At 35.1% G+C, this 22,641-nt stretch overlaps 2 protein-coding genes across 5 annotated transcripts in view; one reads left to right on the forward strand and one right to left on the reverse strand.

Moving 5' to 3' along the window:
• The first annotated feature begins 100 nt into the window (after positions 1 to 100).
• LOC120633743 (adenylate kinase) lies at positions 101 to 3,100 on the forward strand. Its single transcript, XM_039904077.1, has 4 exons — positions 101 to 201; positions 346 to 451; positions 1,008 to 1,244; positions 1,871 to 3,100. Exons 2-4 carry the CDS (start codon positions 350 to 352, stop codon positions 2,255 to 2,257), a joined length of 726 nt encoding a protein of 241 aa, XP_039760011.1. The 5' UTR covers positions 101 to 201; positions 346 to 349; the 3' UTR covers positions 2,258 to 3,100.
• Positions 3,101 to 9,259: 6,159 nt separating this feature from the next.
• Positions 9,260 to 22,641, reverse strand: part of LOC120632070 (guanine nucleotide exchange factor DBS-like) — a 151,441-nt gene continuing 138,059 nt past the window's right edge. For 3 of the 4 annotated variants that reach the window (XM_039901848.1, XM_039901866.1, XM_039901856.1), the window contains exons 16-20: positions 22,176 to 22,373; positions 20,883 to 21,091; positions 19,343 to 19,511; positions 12,349 to 12,481; positions 9,260 to 11,341 (exon numbers count right to left, since the gene is read on the reverse strand). In XM_039901848.1, coding sequence (XP_039757782.1) covers positions 11,244 to 11,341; positions 12,349 to 12,481; positions 19,343 to 19,511; positions 20,883 to 21,091; positions 22,176 to 22,373 — 807 coding nt within the window. In that variant the 3' untranslated portion in view covers positions 9,260 to 11,243. Of the gene's footprint in view, positions 11,342 to 12,348; positions 12,482 to 16,948; positions 17,211 to 19,342; positions 19,512 to 20,882; positions 21,092 to 22,175; positions 22,374 to 22,641 lie in introns of those variants that run through there. The other variant, XR_005659072.1, reaches the window with a different exon arrangement.

The raw sequence follows: 22,641 nt of genomic DNA on the forward strand, positions 1-22,641 counted from the left end.
TAGATGTTGTTTAAATAAAACATATTTAATATAATGGTGTCTGATTCTAAACCAAAACTAAAAAGCATTGACACTTTGACAGTGACGCATGTGGACGTCATTGACAGATGACAGAGTGCCAAGTACATCAATTGAATTGAATTGTACTTCAAGTTTTGTTGAGGCAGTGAACGCTTACCGCTTTATTAAATTTTAATTTGGGTTAGTATGCACTTTAAATATATTAGATAATAATTTGATTGGTCACGTGATTTTTTACTCGACTGATTGTATCCGGGCGGTTATTCAGTTATATTACTTTGTACATAGGTACGTTTGTAAATATAATTTTGTTGTACAATCCAGAAGCATGGCCCCAGCAGCAACAGTAGCCAAGCCATCCCCGGCTTATGACGCTATCGGCATAAGAGCAGTGTTGTTAGGTCCCCCGGGCTCAGGGAAGGGCACCCAAGTAAGTATACCTAAAGTTTTTAAATTAATACCTAATCTTTTTGACCTCTACACAAACGTATTTATCAATATTATTGCAACTTGTAGGACATAGTAGGTACATTAGTAGGTACTTTTAATTTTGCATGTTTATGTAATCACATTGATAAATTTTAAGGATAGATTCGCTGCTATTTTACTTACAAAGATAACATTACAAAACCGGCCAAGTATGAGTCGTATTCGCGCACCATGGTTTCTGTGCTTTCTAAAGAAAATTATTATTTATTGGTGGTTAAATGATTAATGACACTAACAGACACAACATAACACTGAGAATATTGAACCATTTAACTAAGATTTTTTGTATCCTAGTTAAATGCAGTTTTCTAAAAAAACTATATAAATGAGTGGTTTTATTATGCCTGTAGTATTTACATAAAATCCTTTTTTACAAACTATAAGAGGATGAAAAGGATTCTTTGTTCTTGTTTAGAGATTTGTGTGCAACAGAATTGACATCATGGGTACAAAGAAATTATTTTTATATATTAATAGATAAGAATTGTTTCTTTTAGGCACCACGTCTTAAGGAAAAGTTTTGTGTATGCCACCTTTCAACTGGAGATATGCTGCGGGCCGAAGTGGCATCCGGTTCGGAGTTAGGCCGCCGTCTCAAGAAAGTCATGGATGATGGCAAACTTGTCTCTGATGAGATGGTTGTGGATATGATTGACAAGAACTTGGATCTACCAGAGTGTAAAAACGGTTTCCTGCTGGATGGGTTTCCGAGGACAGTGCCACAGGCTGAAAAGGTAAATAAAACTATGCTGGGGCAACCCTGTACTGTATTCTAACATACTATGTATAGTAGTAGTAGTTGAGGTATAAAGACAGCTATCACAAGGTATATCAACCTTACTGTGAAACTGTGATCATACATCATGTACACAACAACTGTACATGCAAGGCATTGTTTTTTAATTTACCCATAAATTATCTCATAATACTTTATCAAAATTGAAATCCAGCCATAAGACTAGTAAGTAGTAAGTAAGTAATATTATTTTAAATTAAACTTTAATTAAAATTTCATTAGTCCTATATATATTTCATGGGGCTATGGTGTATACAGTATGCACTGTTAGGTGTTGAACTAAACCAACTTTCTAAAAAAGGGAGTTGTTTTTTAAATATGTTTATTTTAATGTTGCATGCTTCTCATAGTGATTTTTATAAATATACAAACTAAAAACTAATAAAGCAAAAGTTGGGTACATATGTACACAATGGAGATAGATACCAATGTTGCAGTAGAGGCACTATCAAATAAGTTTTAGTAAAATTATTATTAACTTCAAAAAATTAAGGCAAATTAAAATGGAAGCTACCTAGCTTGTAATTTATTTTTTAATAATTATCATAATTTATATTTTTCTAGCTGGATGATTTACTAGCAAAAAGGAAAACTGCCCTTGATGCTGTCATTGAATTCAACATTGAGGACAGCTTGCTAGTTCGGAGGATTACCGGAAGATTGATCCACCCTCCTAGCGGGCGCAGCTACCATGAGGAATTCCATCCTCCCCAGAAGCCAATGACTGATGATGTCACCGGAGAACCACTGATCAAGCGATCAGATGACAATGTTGATGCTCTCAAGAAACGTCTTGCTACATATCATAACCAAACTGTACCTCTTGTTGACTATTACATGAGAAAAGGATTGCATTACCGAGTAGATGCGGCGAAAAAAGCTGATGATGTCTTCAGCAGAATCGATAATATCTTCAAAAATAGGATCTTTGCTAGAGAAAGGTCAGCGTGATAAAGTCTGAAATGGTAGAATACTGGAATGCCACTCAATATTTAAGTACAACTCAGTTATTAAGGGGAAAGTTAGCTTTTCATGTAACAACATTGTTGTTACAATCTATTGTTTTAAGTTAAAATTGTGAATCTACAGTATTGTTGTGTGGGATGGATAGCAGTTTCTAGTATCCATCCTACACAACAATACTGTAGATGCAACATTTACAGAGTAAATTGTACCTACTTTAGAGTGTGGGCCATAATGGATATTAACAATTTTCAATCTACTATTAGTCTAGTGGATAACATGTCCACTAATCACATTTTCTTAGGTTCAACTCCTAGATTGGGCCATGAACTGTTTGTGTTTTTCTACAAGTGCTCTATATGGAAAATTATTGGAGTTACAAGAATGGAGATAGCATGTTAAGACATCTGTACCAGTTATTATCCCTAACATACTGTTAAGAGTACCTCAACCTGCATTAGAGCAACAAGGTGGTTCATTGCTTTTAATGCCTCTCTCCTACAAGGAAGGTCTGCACCCAGCAGTGGGACTTTAAAAGTCTGGGTTTTTGTGTGATAGTAATTGTTCCAATGTAGGAAATACAGTCATATATTATGTATCCTTTAAAATATAAGGTGTGTTTATATTGATGCAATTTCAGTATTCAGTGCTAAGCAAAAGTGATTTTATAAAACTACATAGTTACATTTTTTTTATATCAGTAGATTACTGTCTACTATACACTTTACTATATCTATTATATGTAATAATATTTTGGGAGAAAATGCTGTAATAGTTCAGTCTATTTTGATGACTATTTTTTTGGATAAATACAGCAACTAATCATGGAAATATGTTTTTTTTTTACACTCACGAAATACCTTTTAATATAAACTACTGCATGCAAAATATTTGTATACTTACTAGATTTTTTTTCCAAGGTACATTTTGGGCTTTGACTGACTTTGGGTAGGTATATCTCTTGTTATCTCCTCTTCTTACCTCTCGAAATGCTATTTAATACTAATTAGCTATACCATCATACCCAAGCAGGATTACATACATCGTTAATGTAATCCTGCGTGTCTGTTAGTTTGTTACGTAAGTTTGGCTAAATCCTGATGAAATTTAGATACTGGGAACGGACTTGGGTATTTTATAATTCGGAAAAAGACCGGGAAATCATTGTCACCGTTTTTAAAAACCGACGTAGTAGCTAACCGATAAAGCCGATTTAGACAAAATTTCGCATCTTGCTGCACAATTCAGTAACTTTTTCAACAGCGGTGGCCACCTGTTATCCCGGTACAAAATATCCTGTCAACTAATGCGTTTTGTATGAAGACTACAATTTGTTGCAAAAGTAAAGGAATCGGGCAGCAGCTTAGTAACGAAATAAGATAAGTCCTTTTTTCGCGGGGGTAAATTAAAGGGCGGGATTTTTAAAATATCTATTGTTTGATATGATGGACGCAAACATTGATAAAAAATAAAAAAATAAGCCGGTTTTGTTTTATTTATTATCACTATACTATAGATAGGGTACATCAAAATTCAAATTAGTATTCAAGTCTCACCAATGAAGTAGGTAGGTTATCTAAATAGGTAAGCCTTCGATCAAAAATATACTAGATAGTCAGCGAAAAATAAATTCTCACCCACAAATTGGTAGCCCAATTTAGTAAATTTGCTAGCATGAGTCTAAAAGTTAACTGTAACTTGCAAAGTCTCACGCTAGAAACTGATCTTATTTTAAATAATAACATAATATATTATTATTAATTAAAAATTCAAAAATAAGAAAGTTCATAACATTTTTTCATAACTTTTTGTTGGTTACCCATATGGGGCATGTACTTTTAAAAGGTTTGTCTTTTGACGCCCAGATTTTTTATCAGATTTCATATCTAGTACATTATTGACCGAAGAGGTAAGCTCATAAAAGGCAATAGTCAGGAAGTCCCAGTAAACAAAACTTACCATCACACAAAAAATCGTTATTATCTCACATTTCGACTTTCGAAGGAGAATCTCCTCTTGGCTATATTACGCTCGTTACTGTATTTTTTTCTTCTTCTTTAAGAGCCTTCTAACCGTTTTAATTTTATTAATCTTATAGTTCTAGCTAGTAAATTACCCAAGAATGCCGGTTGGCAATAAGATAAAAGGATTTCTGAATATCATTTACTCTAAAATGTGACTTATTTGTAAACATTAAAATTCCTTTAAACAAGTTATATAAGGTTTTTTAAAACTTCTCAGTCATATAGAGAATTCATATAGAGAACAGTCTATTATACAGATTACACAATATTCTTTCCAATAGTAACTAGTGTGTTTATATTTTTGCTAAGTTTAGAAGAAGAGGGTAGGTTAGGTAAGGAAGTGTAATTAATTAATCTATTTCTTCTTTCGATACTAAAATTGTTTCTTCTTATTTCACAGATTCACAGCCGGTCTATCATAATGTGCATTTTAATTACCCACAATTTTTTTTTAAAAGCTTTTAGGTAAAAACAACATCAAATAATTAACATCTTAGTATTATAGGTAGGTACTATTTAAGTTAAAATGAATATGACGTCATCAGATAAAATAAGACAATCTTCCCTTATTCGTTTCACCGAATTGTAAATAAGCGTTTTATCACTTCACTTCACTCATTTGTAATCTATAGTGTCCCTAAAATTTATTTCTCACGTGATTCTATAAAATTTAACAAATGCATAAACCGGATACAATATCATATCAACCCATTACCGGCCCACTACAGGGCACGGGTCTCCTCCCGCAATGAGAAGGGTTTAAGACCGTAGTCCACCACGCTGGCCCAGTGCGGATTGGTGGACTCCACACACCTTTGAGAACATTATGGAGAACTCTCAGGCATACAGGTTTCCTCAGGATGTTTTCCTTCACCTACCACATATCAACAAGATATAATCTATAAATGTTTCTAAATAAATATCCCTACTGCCATACTAATATAATTTATTGATAGTGTCTATTAGTTTATTTTTGATGATTGCATTGCAATTCATTACTAAAGCGCGCATCTGGAACAGGCAAAGCATTCCTACGTACTTCTTAAATACCTTATGTTACACAAAAAGTGATTGTTGTATAAAAACTAATAAAATGAAATCGATAAGAAAATATTGTCTGATTTTGTCCGACAGGACATAATACTTATAGTCAGGAATCAACGATGATGATATTTTACTTAGTTTTTTTAATTTTAGGGATTATTTTATAACACAAAGAAAACATTAAGTATGATCCTGATTTTGATGAATTTTAACTTAAAAAAAAATTGGAAAATGATCCATTTTTACTTGTAATGTGAAAGGAAAAATAAATAAAACACAAACAAAATGGACAAAATGTGTGTAATTCGTGGCCTGATCTATAATGACGTTTATTTATAAAGTCGAACTTATATCGGATGTAAAAAAATAAGGCCGAAAGCATTTCACGGTCAAATTAACTGTACAATTAAACTAGATGAGTTCTTTTTTTACAAAGGTTCATAGATTTTGGTCCGGAAATCGCACCTTTAAAAGGGGCTTCCGTATTCACATACTTTCCTTACAAGTTACAACGTGTTGCGATGTTTAGTTAATTCGATCATAATATGCATGAAACGCCTCCGGAAGGCCGAGAAACGCGACGCGTGTTTACAATCTAATTAAATATTATAATCTCTATAATCAGAAACACTAAAAAGAGTTCGCAGTATTTTCCTGTCTGTAAAAGAAGTACAAAAAATCAATTTGAGTTGACTCAACACGCGTCAAGTTTCTGGAATAGCTTCTTGCCGGAGCTATAATTCTTTGAATGCAAGGCATTGACAGGTACTTAGGTACATGATGCTCACAAAAGTTAATTTATTTAAAGCCAACTGGTTTTCAAAACTACGTAACATAATGATATTAGTTTTATTCACATGAACGTTTGGGATGATATGCAATGAGATGACATTTGTGATATTTAATAGTTATTACATAACGTTACAATGACATGACAACGATAAACATATATACGTATATATATCTTATACGAGGATATAGAAAAATGGCGACTAGTATTTGTTTAATACTTAAGATAGGCAAAAAGCATGCGTAATCCCAGGGCCACGGCTTCTGTACGTGCAGAGTGCCTCTGTCATAGAATAAGTGTACTTAAAACAGTACAGATGATTGCTCTCATGAAAACTTATACTAAAAAGCCACTCATAGCGATGAATACTTTGCTCGCAAACGCGATGCGTCCCTACTGCGTTATGAATACGTTTGTAAGTTAGCAGATTGTGGACACACTGACAACGCGTGAGTGGTTGTTTGGTACAGGCACGTTGCTGGCACTGCGCCACTCTGGTCTTAAACGTTGTTTTTTTATTAATCCAGTACAGGTTAGCTTTTTTCTGCAATTTCACCTGGTATTACGTATATTGCAGTTCTATTAAACATTAGTTTTTACGCAGCATCGTACCGGAACTCACTCCCACTTGGTATAATTTTTGACACCTGTTAGAAGGAGCTGTCGCTTTTACGAAACGTCCGTGGCCCCGGGTATTAATACGCACCAGCGTTTTTTTTATTACATTATATTTCTGTTAAGATCACGCTTAGCACGCATTTATCAGTTGTTTGTAGACACCAAGATATGATAAATTATATGTAATTAAAATTAAGGTGATTAATTGAATACTTGTAGCGTTATTCATAATCCGAAATTATCTGGTTTAAAACGCTAAAACAAGGACAAGACGGGGTATGCAATCAGTATTCAATAATTATGTATGTGAACTGCCAATGTATCCACATTTTTTTTGATAATTTTCTTGTTCTAGATTTTTGTGCGGGACAACTTTGGTTTTTTTTTATTTTAGATATGTATATCAAATCAGGTTAATTATGGTTACAACAGAATTGACAGCATTATTTTACTTCAATATGATGTTAATAATAAATTAACAAATATCATCTTAGCACAATAATTATTTAAGCTGGACCGTCCAGGCCGCTGGACTAACGGAAATCTTCGTATGAATAAGAAGATTCCTTATTAAAGAGCTGGTTCACGTGTTGAGTAGTTAAATGATAATAACCGTGAGTTTAGCTGCTTATTTTATATTTCATTGCGATTATTTATTTGTTTACATCGATAATTTTCGTCAATTTTGTCACAATTTATATTTAGGTATATTGGTGGTTCACATGCTATGCTAAAAACTGTACGGTAAATATACAAAGTGGATATTGAACACAGAAAATGTCATGGAAAATTGAGACGTATTTAGTAATTTAAACCATCAAAAGCACATCTAATGTCGTAATAAATAATTAAAATTAAAGTAAGAATGATATTTACAGGAAAAATATTACACAGTCACGGCTGCTTCAACAATACTCCAAGAGTTGATGGGGAATTTTGAGAAGGTGCCTGATAAAAGTGAATATTGATTACATACTTCGTACCTCTACCTTACTTAAGTATGGGAACTTGAACCTGCCAGCCGGTTGCAAGCTGACAACTTTAAGTTTTTACTCGCATCAAGCTCCTCCTCATAGTTTCCCACTAGCTCTTCGGCTACAACGTCCTACGCCACTATACAATAGCTTTGGATAATCCGAATCGTAACGATAACGATCTATATCTAACACTAATTTACAATAAAGCTTTTTAGAACAACATTTACATACATTTTAACAATGTTATTAACATCTTTTCAGCTGTAAACAAAACTTTGAATTGGTTTGACAGGACTGAAATAAGTCATCTTTTTTGCGAAGAGGCGATGAGGAGAAAGTATAGGTTCAGTATAGCTTTACCACCCATTTTTTAAATCATAAAATACTAAGCGTTCTCACCTCCACAAAGTATGCTCAAGTCGACTTAAATTAAGACGATTTTGAGTTGACTGATTGACCACAACTCTCAGACTACTTTAAGGTTTGCTTGGGGATTTACTGATACAGTAAAAGTCTAATTATATCAGGAACATCTCAAAAAGATAATTCATTCTCTTACATGAATAATCTTCAAATCTAAATATTTTTCCAACTTTGTTTTGAGAAGTCCCTCAAATGAACCTCGATAATAATGATTGCAGGAAACTTTTAGTTACTTTAAGATAATATCGACTAAGCGAAAATGAGCGAGAAAACTATATTGTAAGTAATTTAATAGGGTTTGTCCTTTCAGTAAATGAAAAGTTTTGTTTACATCAGAATTGACGTGTTTTTTTTATACTAACAGTAACGAGTGGGGTGTTTGGGACGCTACATTACTCCTACTACAATAACTCCACACATATAATCCTTATCAACATTGAAAGATTCTTCGCGAGAAAATGGATAAAAAAAATAACGCGGACACACCGTACCTACACTTGATAAAAGTGAAACTTCTAAAACAACGCGACGTATCCGCGACTCTTCTAAAGCCCTAGATACAGTAGAGGACAATTGAAGCGACATGTTGAGCTATATTCTCAACAACTACGAGAAAACTTATTTCGCCGAACATATTGCCGGCCACACTACTGTTCTTAAAAAAATGTGGCTCGAGGAGGTTCTAAAAATAACTGCTGCGTACGCATTCATTTTCCGAAATAACGGGCATTTTGTGCTCACTCCTACACTTCGCGGCAATTACGCGGCATTGTACATGGCATTTTCGAGCCGCGACATTAGTGCCCGCAACATAATATGTAGTTTTTTAGTGACATGTTGCGCAACATAACGTTCCATATGTCTCCTAGTTTAAGGGGCTTTATTCTATTGCGTTGTTTGAGTGCATACGTCGCGCGATACTCTATTTCGCACCAATCCCGTCAGATTTTTATAAATTTTAATGCATATAAAATTTTCGGCACCGGCAGAATTTGAACCTGCGACTCCCTGGCAATCGCGGCCCGAGCGCTTTCACCAATTAAGCTACAGCTCTCCTACCGTCGATGCCGGTAGTATATGCCTTATAGCGACTGTAGCGTCACCTAGTACGAAACGTTGAAGTTTCGATCTACTTTTTCAAAGGTCCATATTACAATGAGACACGTTTGAAACAAGAATATAATCCCGTCAGAGTACGTACTTACAAATAGAACTTACAATTTCCAGCTCTCTTCCGTCTCTTTGTATTGTATGCACCTAGTCTGTATCGAAATGTTCATGCGTACTAGAATTTTCACCGTCTATTCTTGTTCGAAATATTATGAAAACGCCGCTTAAGAAGTTTCACTTAAAAAAACATGTAATAAAGTAGCTGTTTATGTTAAACAAACTGTTTATGGATAGGCTCGAAACTATAGTCACAAATCTATTAGCATCAGACATGACAAATACAAAAATGAGTACCAATATTTAATTTTACGTTGGTACAAATCACTCAATTATACCAACTGTTACTTGAGACCTAAGCTCGTAAGATGTAAATCCAGGGCGCTCAATTGCATAGCTGGTACACCAGACGCGGCACGTGTTTTTCAAACCATACCGTAATGTAGTGAACCTACAGTATGCTTTTTATATGTGTATGTGTGTATGCTACAGTATGCTTTTTATATGCAACATGTCAATCTAGATTTTACTCAAAACCAGTGTTTATTAATTCATTTGTAAGATAAAAAAAATGCTTCTCATGAATTAACGTTGAATAAGTCAGAAAATTACATTCTCGAAAATCCTATGCCTAAAGTGACCACCTTAGGTACCTATAGGATTTAAAAATACTTGTCTAAATCTTTAGTTTCACCAGTTTAGGCTGTGCGTGTTCCAACGGTAAGTCAGTTAGTCACAATATCGATAGTGTTTCATGTAAGTATAGAAGGGTAACCAGAATCAAAACAAAAATCTGATTAGACATCTAAATGGCTGTATTTCGAGTAGAACATACTAAGGTTGCATTTGATAAACACGCGTCGAGTCGAGGGGTATCAGATATCTGTTATCGGCTTAATCACAAGCACCTATGAAAAAAACAACTGCATAATTACTAAAAAATAAACATTCATACAACAACAGACTCATAAACCATAAATTTACAACCCACAATCAAAAGGCCAAAATGCAATCCAAGTAGCGCACAATAAAACATCGATTTCTAAAAATTTTAACATCGAATTTTCTACACCTAACATCCAAATTGCAAATTCTAAGCCTTCATAAGTCTAAACACATCCATCGCAAGCATTAATTCAACTGTTCTTCCGCATTAGTTGAACAGTTCACACGATTTAATATGATCTGGAAGTGTATCCCAGCTAATATGAACAGTTTAATCGAGTAGGTACACGCTTTCGTCATGACAGTTGAAACTAGTGGTTGTCATTTAGGTATTTGAGGTGCGATTCGCGGGACGCTTTAAGCACGCAACTAGTACCCGTATCCGTAGGTACTAACCCGAGCAGGTAGGTTATAATACTGGCGATTTGAGAGCTTGAAATCATTCTTTATATGACCTCCGACTAGGTGGACAGACGTTATCAAACGAGTCGCAGGGATGAGCAAGACTTGCGAAACAAGACTCCGTACAAGAGACCTATGTCCAGCAGTGGACGCCCATTGGTTGATAAAGCATTTGTTAGTCCTCGCTGAGCAAGAGCAGCTAGTTTGACTCGACACTTCGATGTGGACTGTAGAGCACTCGTTCGTGCTCATCTCCGTCATACGCCTAATTAAGGTGCTTGTGCTGGGCAAAAGCCTCTTGTGATAGGACCTCGCTGATCCAATTATCTCTATAATAGCTCATCCATTCAGTTGGAATAGCTTTGCTTAATTCGCTTAAAACAATTGGATGTCGCATCTAGGCCACACTACTTTTGCATTCATGTGTTCATTATTGCCGAAAGTATACAAATCATGTCTCTGGTGATGCACCCAAAAATCGCTAGGTTATAAGATCCTAACAGACCACTTTTCCAACTTTCGCGACGCGTTAAGTATCGAGCGTTGTGCAAGTAGAATAGTCTCTTAGCGCGAGGGTATCGCGTTCAGTGGTCGTGCAGTCGGTCGTGCGATCGACTCGATGACCGGGAAGTTTTGCGCTGGTCCAAATAAGCCGCCGGTGCCCAACCCTCCCCTTGACCACCTGTAACGTAAAGCATAACTTTATTTGGAGTTTTAAACATTATTGTATGGACTGGCCTGTTTTTGCAAAATTTTTTGTTGCGTGGGCTTATACAACGTGTAATTGAAACCCGAAATAATACTTCAGAGGCGGTACATTTTTTACTATTTCTGAGAATCATCTGTGAAACCGAAAGTCTAATTATTTTTGAGTAAACCATTGCCATAGGTTTTAGTGAGTATCAGACTTATCTGATACTCACTAAAACCTAGGCCCTTAGGCCTAACGCCACATGCAAAAGTAAAATTAAGTGACTCCCGTCACTATATTAGGTACGCGTCGCGTAAGCGTAGGTACTATTCACGTGTCGTTCTTTTATCTTAAATAGAGTTGTCATAAGTAAACACTGTTTAAATTCTTTTTGTATGAAAAAATAAATATGCTTCTTTCATTCATATTTTACGGGGTGATTCCTTATAAAATATACTTGTGCATACTTCAAATTTATTTCACACGTTGTATAGTATCGTGGAAAAACACTTTAATCGAAGACTTTTCTTTTAGGGAGAAAAACAGACAATCTTATTTATATTAAAAAAAAAAATTAATATTGGATGAATTCGCCAAAGTAACGCCTGTCTACTTTGGCGAATTTCATGACATGCATTGAATATTAAGCTCAATTTTCTAAAATCCGCGAGCTTATACTCCATACCAAATACATATTCCAAAATGTTGACTATACAATGAAAACATTAAATCTAAAACAATTAATTTTGAAATTTTCTTTCTACATTTACTTATTCGATCGCGTGAAAGTGAATATTAACTTCGATTATAGAGCGCTAGTTAAAATACCGAGAAACTGCACTGCAAATAGATAGCGCTGCTTCAATACCATATAAGTCTTAGATAAGTTTTACGCCATCGAATAAATAGGTAAACTTAGTGGAAAATCTTACACTAGGCAATCTTATGTGATTGCAGTAGTGGAAAAAAAAATATGTACAAAAAGTATGTCTCCTTACCCGCAAGCCGCACATACCACCAGCCGGCGCAGCCCACCTTCAGTAGATCGGCGTGCTGCCCCTCGCGTAACGAGACCTCGCTCGCGCCCACAGCCGTGTAGTCTGACAGTGCCACCAGCGTACATCCCACCGCCTGCACCACAATGGATTACTCAGTATCACTTGCCTCTGTTATTGTCTATGGACAGGCTGCTGTCACTTTATTTTATTCTCCATTTGATTGACGCCATTTTAGTGCTGTAGCAATACGAGTGTCTAAGAAACTAAACCACTTAATTTTAACTCCAGAGACATTCGTATTTCACATATGGCGCTTCAAATGGGGATAAGTTCCAGCTGTTATTTGTATAGATAGGGACATTCAGTCTAGTGTCTGTGTGTTACTGGACTGGCTTCTGTTACTTTCTTTTTGTCTCTAGTTGATTGACGCTATTTTAGCGTTGTAAGTATGAAGCTTTAATACGAGGCACCAACTATAATGAAGAGTTAATAAAAACACTATAAAATGTTATGCCCCCAGACACTCGTATGTCACAATATGTGGCTCTTCAAATTAGGACAAAATTTTAGCTGTTATTTGGATAGGGTCAGCCAGTCCAGTGTGTTAATAATAGAGGACAGTGCACAGTATCTTTCACGTTTATGTCATATTTAGGTAGAGGGTGTTATAAGGTTGATCGAATTGTATGTTTTGGATATAAGCAGGCGTGAAGTCCATTATGAAAGATGCACATTAGAAAATTATTCGCTATAATCTGCAAACACCGGACAAATCTGAGTGGTGATATATTTATATATATATATGATGAGACTTTACGTACCTTAACGATCATAACGGTAATAATAATAAAAAAGTGCACCAATTAAGCTCGTATCTCAACTCAACGCGTAACGTAGATTGATCGGATATAAGATTTAAAAAACCTATCTTCATAATACTAATGAATCTATATACTTACTTCCTATATTAATCTAAGATATCTAGTAAACATTTTGACGATACCATAGACGCTAACGAGATCTTAAATAGATCATATCTTATCTAGGAATCATTACGTCTAACAAAAAAATTGCAAGAGCGGTAAAAGCTGGCGAGGTATTTGTGCCGCGTTGCTTACTGAATGCAACAGTATTTAAACGGAACTAGGTAAAGACCAATCCTCCAAAATACATCTCGACGCACTTTTCACTACGATACCGATGTATTTTCAAGAGATGTTGACTTTACAAGCAAATAAAATGTGTGTAGTGTACACATATAAGGTCTGGTTATCGTGGATCATAACAGATTGAGCTTAAAATTTTACTGCTCATTGTCTGCCTTTCTGTGTACCTATTCGAATTATGAAATTGGTTGATTGCTAAATTAGTGACTGCGATCAATATAATTCTAACTCCTGAATGTATGGACCTCTCGCTTCAATTGGATACATACTACAATTGAGGAATTTGTAGCTCTGCAACATATAAACCGATTTGAATACGGTTGTTCCGATTAACGACGGTACCAAAAATATTTAGTAAATCATAATTGTGCTTCCGTAAAGAGGACGGTCGCGCAACGAATGCTCGCGCAAGTACAAAGCGAAAGCTCCAGGTGAGTAACATCCTTTACGTACGTATCACTTCAGAGTGACAAGTGTGAGATTTCTAGCTTAATTGATCGATCGCGTGGATGTTAAATACGATTGACCTGATATTCAAAGAGCGCCATCTAGTGACAGTGCGGTTTCCCGGTATTATAATTAAATGAGGCTCGTTCAAAATACAGAAATCGTGGTTAACTTTTACGCGGTCGAATAAGAAAACTTTGGTAGAAAATCTTACACTTTGCACTCAGGTCTTGGATCTTAGTTATAAATAGCTACACAGAAAGCTAAGCGCTGCAACCGTGTTTAAATTGTTTTACTTGACTGTGCGATCAACTTTTAACCTCAACTGTTAAAATATATATCTAATCTTTCTTATAATGTCGCTTGAATGTCATAATAATACAGTCAGTTTATTTTAAACAATAAATATTGTAATAGTATTATGTTGGTATCAATTAAGATGTTAAAATATATCTTATGTTTCGTTTCTTATAGGTAAATATTTAGTGTAAATAAATATGACCTTATACGTCATTGCGTGCTCTTATTTGTGTTAGTATAGGGTACTTTGTATCGTAAGCCGGCACGGAAACATATTAACTAGGACTTGAAACCGGTATCCATGTTCACGTGTTTCGTTATTTCAGTTTCGTTCAAATAAATTGATTTGGGAACGGTATATAAGACTGCTCTTTAACCTTATCTTGGACTGTTATACAGTTTCGAAGTAAGGGGATGGATGCGGGAAATAACGCAAACTGGTAGCGAGTTTGCGTTGTTTCTCTCACCAACTCTGTGCTATTGCTGAATTAGAGATCGAAAACGAGCGGTCAATCAACCAAGTCAATTCTAATAAAAGGTAATCTATCATAAGGTTAATATATTTCGTGTCCTGGTGCCGTTATTAAAATTTGTGCCGTTATTAAAATATCAATGAATTAAAGTGAACTCTTTTACGCACGTACGTGTACCGTTCCAAAATAAATTATTTTTGGAACCTAAAATTATCGATTTTCAAGTCCTGATATTAACAACTCCAGCATTAATTACTTTCACTTTTGACACAATGTATGGATTGAAATATGTCTTAAGAGTGTATGTATTTCCTTTCATCAGTATAATAAAATCCTAAACACATGCACACACATCTTCCAAATTCAAAAAGCAAATAATATCCACACCACCTACAGTTTTGTTAGATAGACATCAATATGCACAGAGCTCATGCATGTAGTTGCGATTGATAATCTTAAGGAAATGAGTTTTTGAGACGGGTATGACAGTTGACAGAAACTGTACATATGAATATATTCACAGAAATTGTCGATTTTTAAACGGTCGTAAGCTGAAGATGACTCCCGTCTCAAAAACTCAACCTTTAACAGAACCCATGATAAACAATATATAGTGCCATAAAACGGTTAAGAATAAGAAAGAAAAAAATCAGCAATGAGAATGATCAAATTACCGTTGTAAAATATTTTTTTCGGTAAATTACAATTGAGAAAAATTAAGACAGTTCGTGGGTAGGTAACTCATGTTTATCATTGGTTTTTATCAATGGTCGCACATTAAACCATTCTGATTTGTTGTGAAATTGAACTTATTCCTATAGCATGCTATATCGCAGTTAGTACAGTTTCCGATATATTAAGCTTTCCTTATTTTATGGTTACCATTTCAACCGTAACAGTTAAAATTATTCAGTACACAACATAGAAAGTGAAATTTGGCAGAAGACTAAAGTGCTTGACTAAAATGTCATATTGTCTGGGAGTGTTTATTTCATCGTCTTCATATGAACCCATTACCGGCTCACTGCAGGGCACGGGTCTCCCATACATGAGAAGGGTCTACTCCTTAGTCCACCACGCTAGCTCAGTGCAGATTGGAGAACTTACGCTTTAAAGATGCCCATGTTAAAAGTGTCAGCAAAGTAAAGTCATTCTTCATTGTAATAGACCTATTAAATATGCTTTTGAAAAGTTGATTAATATCTACGATTGTAGTGGCGATCACCATCAAGTTCAAGAATAGGTCTATGGTATTTTATTTAGTTACAGTTAAAATGATAACTCGTAGGATGTAAAATTACGTATATGGTTAGTTTATGTTTAGTTATTGTTAATTCATATTGATAAAATAACACACACATTTTTTTAAACAGTGCATCGGAAAAGTGATGAAGTAGTTCAATATGCCATATATAAGAATATGAGTAGGTATATTAATTCCATAAATAAGTATAGTTTTTAGACTTAATACATAGATGTACTGAAATAACACTTATAACAATAAAGATAGTTGAAAATAGATTCCTAGCAAGAATGTTTTTTAATTGTTATACATATATAATTGCTTTACAAAGAGGTGTAGATAAGTATTTCTATACACTGTATGGTTTCACTTGCGCCAAATATTGCTACATGTGAAAAATGTTAGTAGGAAAGTACAAAAAAAGCTTATTATCAAAATATATAATCTCGCTTGAATGTCATAAGATTAGGATATTATATAATAATACAGTTAAATAGTAGGTTTAATTTTATTTTAAACAATAAATATTGTCATAGTGTTATGTAGGTATCAATTTAGATAGTGTGAAGAGTATAATAATATAGCAGACAGCACGTCGAAAGCCATGAGGTGAGTGGTGGAAGCTGGAATGCTGTGCTCAGATGTGCCGGGGAAACAATACCATCTTCTGTTCAGAATTCTTCGTTACAATATCAATACATTAGAAGTAGATACGTTAAGTCGTTAAATAGCTTGTAAGGCGTTGGATATAAAATAAATGTATGAATACAGATCGATATAAGTATATTAAATTCCAAACATGATGCAACACTTCTAGATATCTATTCATAAAAATACACACAAATATTTAAAAACGATGCCGTCAATAAACTTACATAACACTTATTCAAAGCGAAGCGCATAATATAATAACAGAATCGGAAAGCACACGACAATGAGTGACATAACAAACAAAAAAAAACATGACTTACACGATAGTTAATGTTCAGCGTATACATGTTCAACTGATTTAGATCCACGTTTACGTCGTTGTCTTTGGTTATTTTATAAACTTTGGATATAAAGAAATCAGTCTCTTTTCATTGTATTTACAGTGCCTCTATGGTTTAGCTAGAGGCGTTTCTATCAGTACTGTGAAACGTAAAACGTGGAGTTGGCTTGTGTGGAGCCCGATACTGAAAAGAACTGTACCATTCTGTGTATGGTACCGTTTAGACCCACGGCCTCCGTCACCTGTTGAACAACACAGCTTAGAGCATAGCGGACATTTTGAAAAGATCACGCACGACAAAATGGCGTCCAAATTCGAGCATCAAACGTCGTGACGCAATTCAAAGTTTCTCCCCCCCCCCCCCAAAAGAGACGAAAGATGTGAAAAAGTGCGTTATTTAAATCTAGATTTAATTACAGTAAACTGGTGCTTAATATCTTCAAAGATTGAATTAGGCACATTCGTATTTTAAGCGATGATAAGTGGTTTGCGAAATCAAATAGGCAGTGACGGCTTGTAAACTAAAGGACTGTGGATGTTATTTTTACAAATTTAATATTCTCCAATAGAAAATTCGTAGTCTTGCTAGACCTAATTGCTAGAACTAATTAATAAACAGAAATAAGTACTACGAATTTTCTCACTAGGTATCACATTTATTAAGACCTTTTAATATTATTATTTCGGGAAGCGTTAAGTGCGTTCGGGTTGCCAGCTTATACATGCGCTACCCTGTGACTAGATAGCCCGCATTCCTTTAAAAATGTATTTAAAACTTACATAGAGAGTGGATTTCACTTCACTCACAACTGTAAACCCAAAATTAGTCGCCATTAACTTATGATACAGTGAGAAATGTTAAGTATCCCAAAACAAAGCACCATTTATTTTATAATTGTTAGTACATTCGACGCCACAAAGTAAAATTATGTGAATACATTGCAGTTTTGACTTTAACTAAGTACAGTTGAATGCGTCCTTTACCACCCTTTAGAGAAGATTTTAATATAAAAAGAGCTTTTGCTTTTGGTAACATTAAAATCGTATCTAGAGAGAACAGTAAGTTATAAAGTATGAATAAGTAAATTCCTTGAAAGTTTGTAGAAATTTTACACAAGAAAAAATAGATAAGGTAACACTTATTAAGAAATAGAGACAAAATTATTGAGCGATTTCTCAATGAGCGTTAGATAGGACTTAATTTTAATGAAGTTGCCAACTTAGTATGTAGCTAAAGTAAGTGGCCTTGGTTTGCACAAACCATAAAAAAAACTAAATAAATAAACTATATAACATCTAGTTATGTATTAAAAAGAAGGAGGCTTTCAATTACACCCATAAGTGCTTATTTGTTTCGTTTTTAGATAATCTTTATTAGTAGGTAAATACAAATATATATATTTTTTTTGTATTTACCAAAAATCCTGCTAGGTATATTATATGTACACACACAACTCAATAAAAGAAAATACATACTGCACTTTCACGTACAGAAAAACATTGCGCCACACCCTATAATAGTTCCATAGTTAGCAACTTCAATAAAATGAATATCAGCACGTGGCAAGATGTATCACGTAAAAAGATCATGAACGGACAACGCAGTGGTAGTTTTTTTAAATGTAATATGAGTGTGATTAAATAAGACGGGAAATACTATCAAACAACTCATCCGTTTTTATTTAAATCTTTCGAACCTAAATAATAAACAGTCCAAATTATGTACGTGACCTGACGAAACGCACATTATTGGTAAGAATGAGATATGACGATTATAACGACGACAGTTGTGAGCCAATAAAAATTATTAGAGTATTATGTGTATCCTCAGAGGATATGTTATGGCAGCACTTCAATTGATATAGTCAAACTTCTAAGTTCTGCTTTGAAATAATCGTGTTTCGATTTTCAAAAGCGAATATATTGTATTGCCCCATTATGAACTGAACCGTTTCTTATTTGTTTTATCAATTTATGACACTCGCATTCATTAGAAGTTATATTATATTATGACAAAGCGAGGCAGTTACAACGACTTAGAGGAAAGCAACCATACTATACACGGTTAAGAGTAAATCTTATACTAAGACCACTTCATAATTTATGTAATGAGTATGTAGTAAGTTTGTACTTTGTATACTCATAGAAAGTACTGGAGCGTAAGCAAACCCGAGCCAAGCTACTTCTGGCGTTGTGGGAGTGAAAGGGGAGTATCTGCGCTTGCCACACCGCACGCACTCGTAACTTTATCTTTAAATCTATGTAGATACATATATGGTCACTTATTGTCCCAGACAGACCGTTCGCGTTCTTTTTACGTGATTTATAGGAAGGTAGGATCGGATTGGGTTGGTAAAGGATGGCGGTCACTCACCGGCGCGTGCTCTGGCTCGTCGTCGTCGTCATCGGAGGGGTCAGTGGACCAGCATGGCTCGTCGTGCGCGTCCACGGACGCAGCTCGCGCCGCAGCCACGGCCGCGCCCACACGCGGATTTCCTCCTCCGCCCGGACCCAGGTCCCACGAACTCGCTTGTATTAGTGTTCTGTGAATTATTTAAAGTGTGAAAAAATTTCACCATGGTAGCCCAAATTAATAACACACTGGGTAACGGTTTCTTCAAAATTCTAAATTGACTTATTTCAAGTAGGCCCAGGTTTTATATATTATGAAAATTAAGCTTAAATTGCTATAATCGGCGAAAAGCAGAAGACTCTGTATCGTGTAATATATAATTTCTTCAATCCTTATACTCCACACCACACCGATCTTCGGCGATGTATCCTCTACGCACGTTTCGTTCCGAAACCGGAGCATCCTCAGGAGATTTTGACTTTGAATAAATAATATAACAATTCAACATTTTATTTTCACAATATATCATGGATTTCCGGAAAGTAACAATTGCTTCCATCCAATTAGCACTTTTGAAACGTAAGTCATTCAGCCTGTTTGTAGTGACTACCACCGGTTCGGATGGCAGGTTCCACCGAGAAGAGCCGGAAAAAACTTAGCAGATTGTTTTTTTTTCTAATGCATTTTACAGTTCACAATGAAAAAAATATATATATAATAAATTATCTGACAGAATGGATATGTTGCTTAGACTTTCGCTGCTCTAACACAGCTTTTGGATACTAAAACTAGTATGACATGCCTGCGTGAGAATCGAGACTTTACTGAACATAGTCTGGAACTTATACCAGTCTTCACTTATGACGAACAAGGCAATGCCTAAGTTAGTAACGCCTAATCGAAAAAAGATTCCTAGGCATACTCGTACATTAAACTTCACCAATCGATATCTTAGGCAACTCATATAAACTAACTTGTCTATGATTATTGCCACAAGGTGTGGTTTTGATTTTTGTATTATCATATTTATTATTTTGCGTATGGATTAAACGTTATTGAAGAAATAAACCGTTCTTTTTAATCTGTCAAGAATCAGTTTAAGAAACATTACTTTACTCGTAACTTTAGATGGCGCCTAACGTCGTTTTCATCATTTAATAGTTGGTTTTACATTTCCTAAGTTCAGACACGGGCGAAGTACCTATCTACTCACAGCACCTACGTGTCATCTATTTATATACATGACACGTTTTTCAATTGTATATTCCTTTTTTTAGGATTCTAGTGCAGGTTCGCGTGATTTCTTACTTACTCAGTACACGTATCATATTGCATAGAAGCAAATTAAGCTTAATTTTCATAACACGTATCATAGTCAAATTAGGTCCATATTGTGTCATTATTATTGTGTCTATCGATGGAATAAATTATAAGAAACTTATAAGACATGCTGTAAAATTGGAATCCGACTTTCATATCCAATAGCAATTGAATCACATTATTTTAAAAGAATATCGTGCCCCGAAACAAAGTGAAGAATCAACTCATGTGAATGACTCACCTGTGGTGTTGTGCGCCATACTGCCTCACTCGTTCGCCCTTGAGCTCATTGAGCTGGTCAAGCAATACTCGCTTGATTCTCTCCACCCACGCGCGTTTCACTTCAACGGTGGGTGCGGTTATCGTGTGCACTTCCGACCTGCCCTGCCGCCATACTTCGAACTTGCGAGGGTCCCCTTTCACGGACTCTGTTAGACCGATTTGTGACATCTGGAAAAAGAAAGCAGGAGTGAGAGATTTCGACGTTATTGCTAAGTATTTCATTAATTATTATCGTTGGTTAATAAAAATTGAGGGTTATCTTATGAGTACTGAGAATTGGGTTGGCTTCATGTTGAAATTAATAATGTTTTAATCTGTTGATGGATTAGATTATAGAACCTTTTCAACTGATGTAAGAATAACCTAAATATTTGAAAATCATTGTCGAAACTGGTAGTATAAAATAAATTATATTTTGATTTTTTAGAAAGGAATATCACGTCACTCAAATAAAGTTTAAACTGTCTTTTTATTATTTAATATAAGCTCACGCTTGAATACAATATAACCTTATGGAAAATGTAGATTTGGCCCACGGATTCTCGTGAATGCATGGACAGTCATGCTTAGAAGATAAGTACTGCACGGCTGGCATAAGCTGGAGGGTAAAAATTATAACCCCTGACAAAGTTTTAAATTAACGTTTCTACCTGCCAAAGTACTGCAACGGGGAATAATAGTTTACCCCCGTGAATTACTACACGTACTTATATTATTTCGATATGTGGGCAGCGACCACTTGCTTTCTGAGTTCAAGGCTGTGAGTCCGTTTCCCACCAATATCTGGGTGTTTATCTGCTTATTATTAGTATTTATGTACATTATTTATTAATATTAATCAGTCATCTTAGCACCCATAACACAAGCTACGCTTACGTTGGGGCTAGATGGCGTTGTAGTTATTAATTTTATTTATTTATTTATTTTTACGCTAATGCTCGGAAGGTTTGATACAGCTGAGGGAGAAGATAAAATTTCACCCGTTCTCTGAGGTGAAAAATGTATCCACCCCTTGATAACCTTGCTAAAAAAGACTAACAAAAGTAAATATTGTTGTAAAGCACCAACACCCAGGTTTAAGATCTGATCATATAAAAAAAAAGACGGCTACATTGTCTGTGCGAGATTGTAGTCTACTGACGGAAAATGGGCACAAACCGGTCTTTTATTTTGTAGGGGGGGGTAACAAGATCGAAAATATTCTGAACATAATCATTATCCTTGTTTTCAAATTGGAGATAGTGAAACTTACTTGAAGATCATGTTTGAAATGATAAGTGGCTTTGTTATGGCTATTCTTTGTTGCTGACTTGCAGAACAGCATGGCCTTCTCGTAGAGGAATATATGTCGCCGTCTCGGCCTTATCCTGAGTCGAAGGTCGCGTTTGTTCTCTGATACCACCATGAATGAACTTTGCAGAAGTAGCTCACCCTGTTGATTTAGGTCCACCTGTGAAAGTTAACAAATAGATACATGTCTATCTCACAGAATTGTCTTCCCACTTATTTATTAATTCTTCTCGTGAAAGTTTTTAATGCAACGAATTTGAGTTTGGACTGATTAGATATCCTTGAAAACATTGATAAACTTGGCATAATTTGACATATTTGACATAGTCAGATATTCCTCAATATTCTCCTTAAACTTAAGAGTCTCTCTCTCTTAAGTTTAAGAACTCTTGCCGGTGTAGCCTTTTCTAACCTTCTCATCCATGACC

This window comes from Pararge aegeria, chromosome 2 (assembly GCF_905163445.1).
Source record: "Pararge aegeria chromosome 2, ilParAegt1.1, whole genome shotgun sequence".
Taxonomy (NCBI): Eukaryota; Metazoa; Arthropoda; class Insecta; order Lepidoptera; family Nymphalidae; genus Pararge; species Pararge aegeria.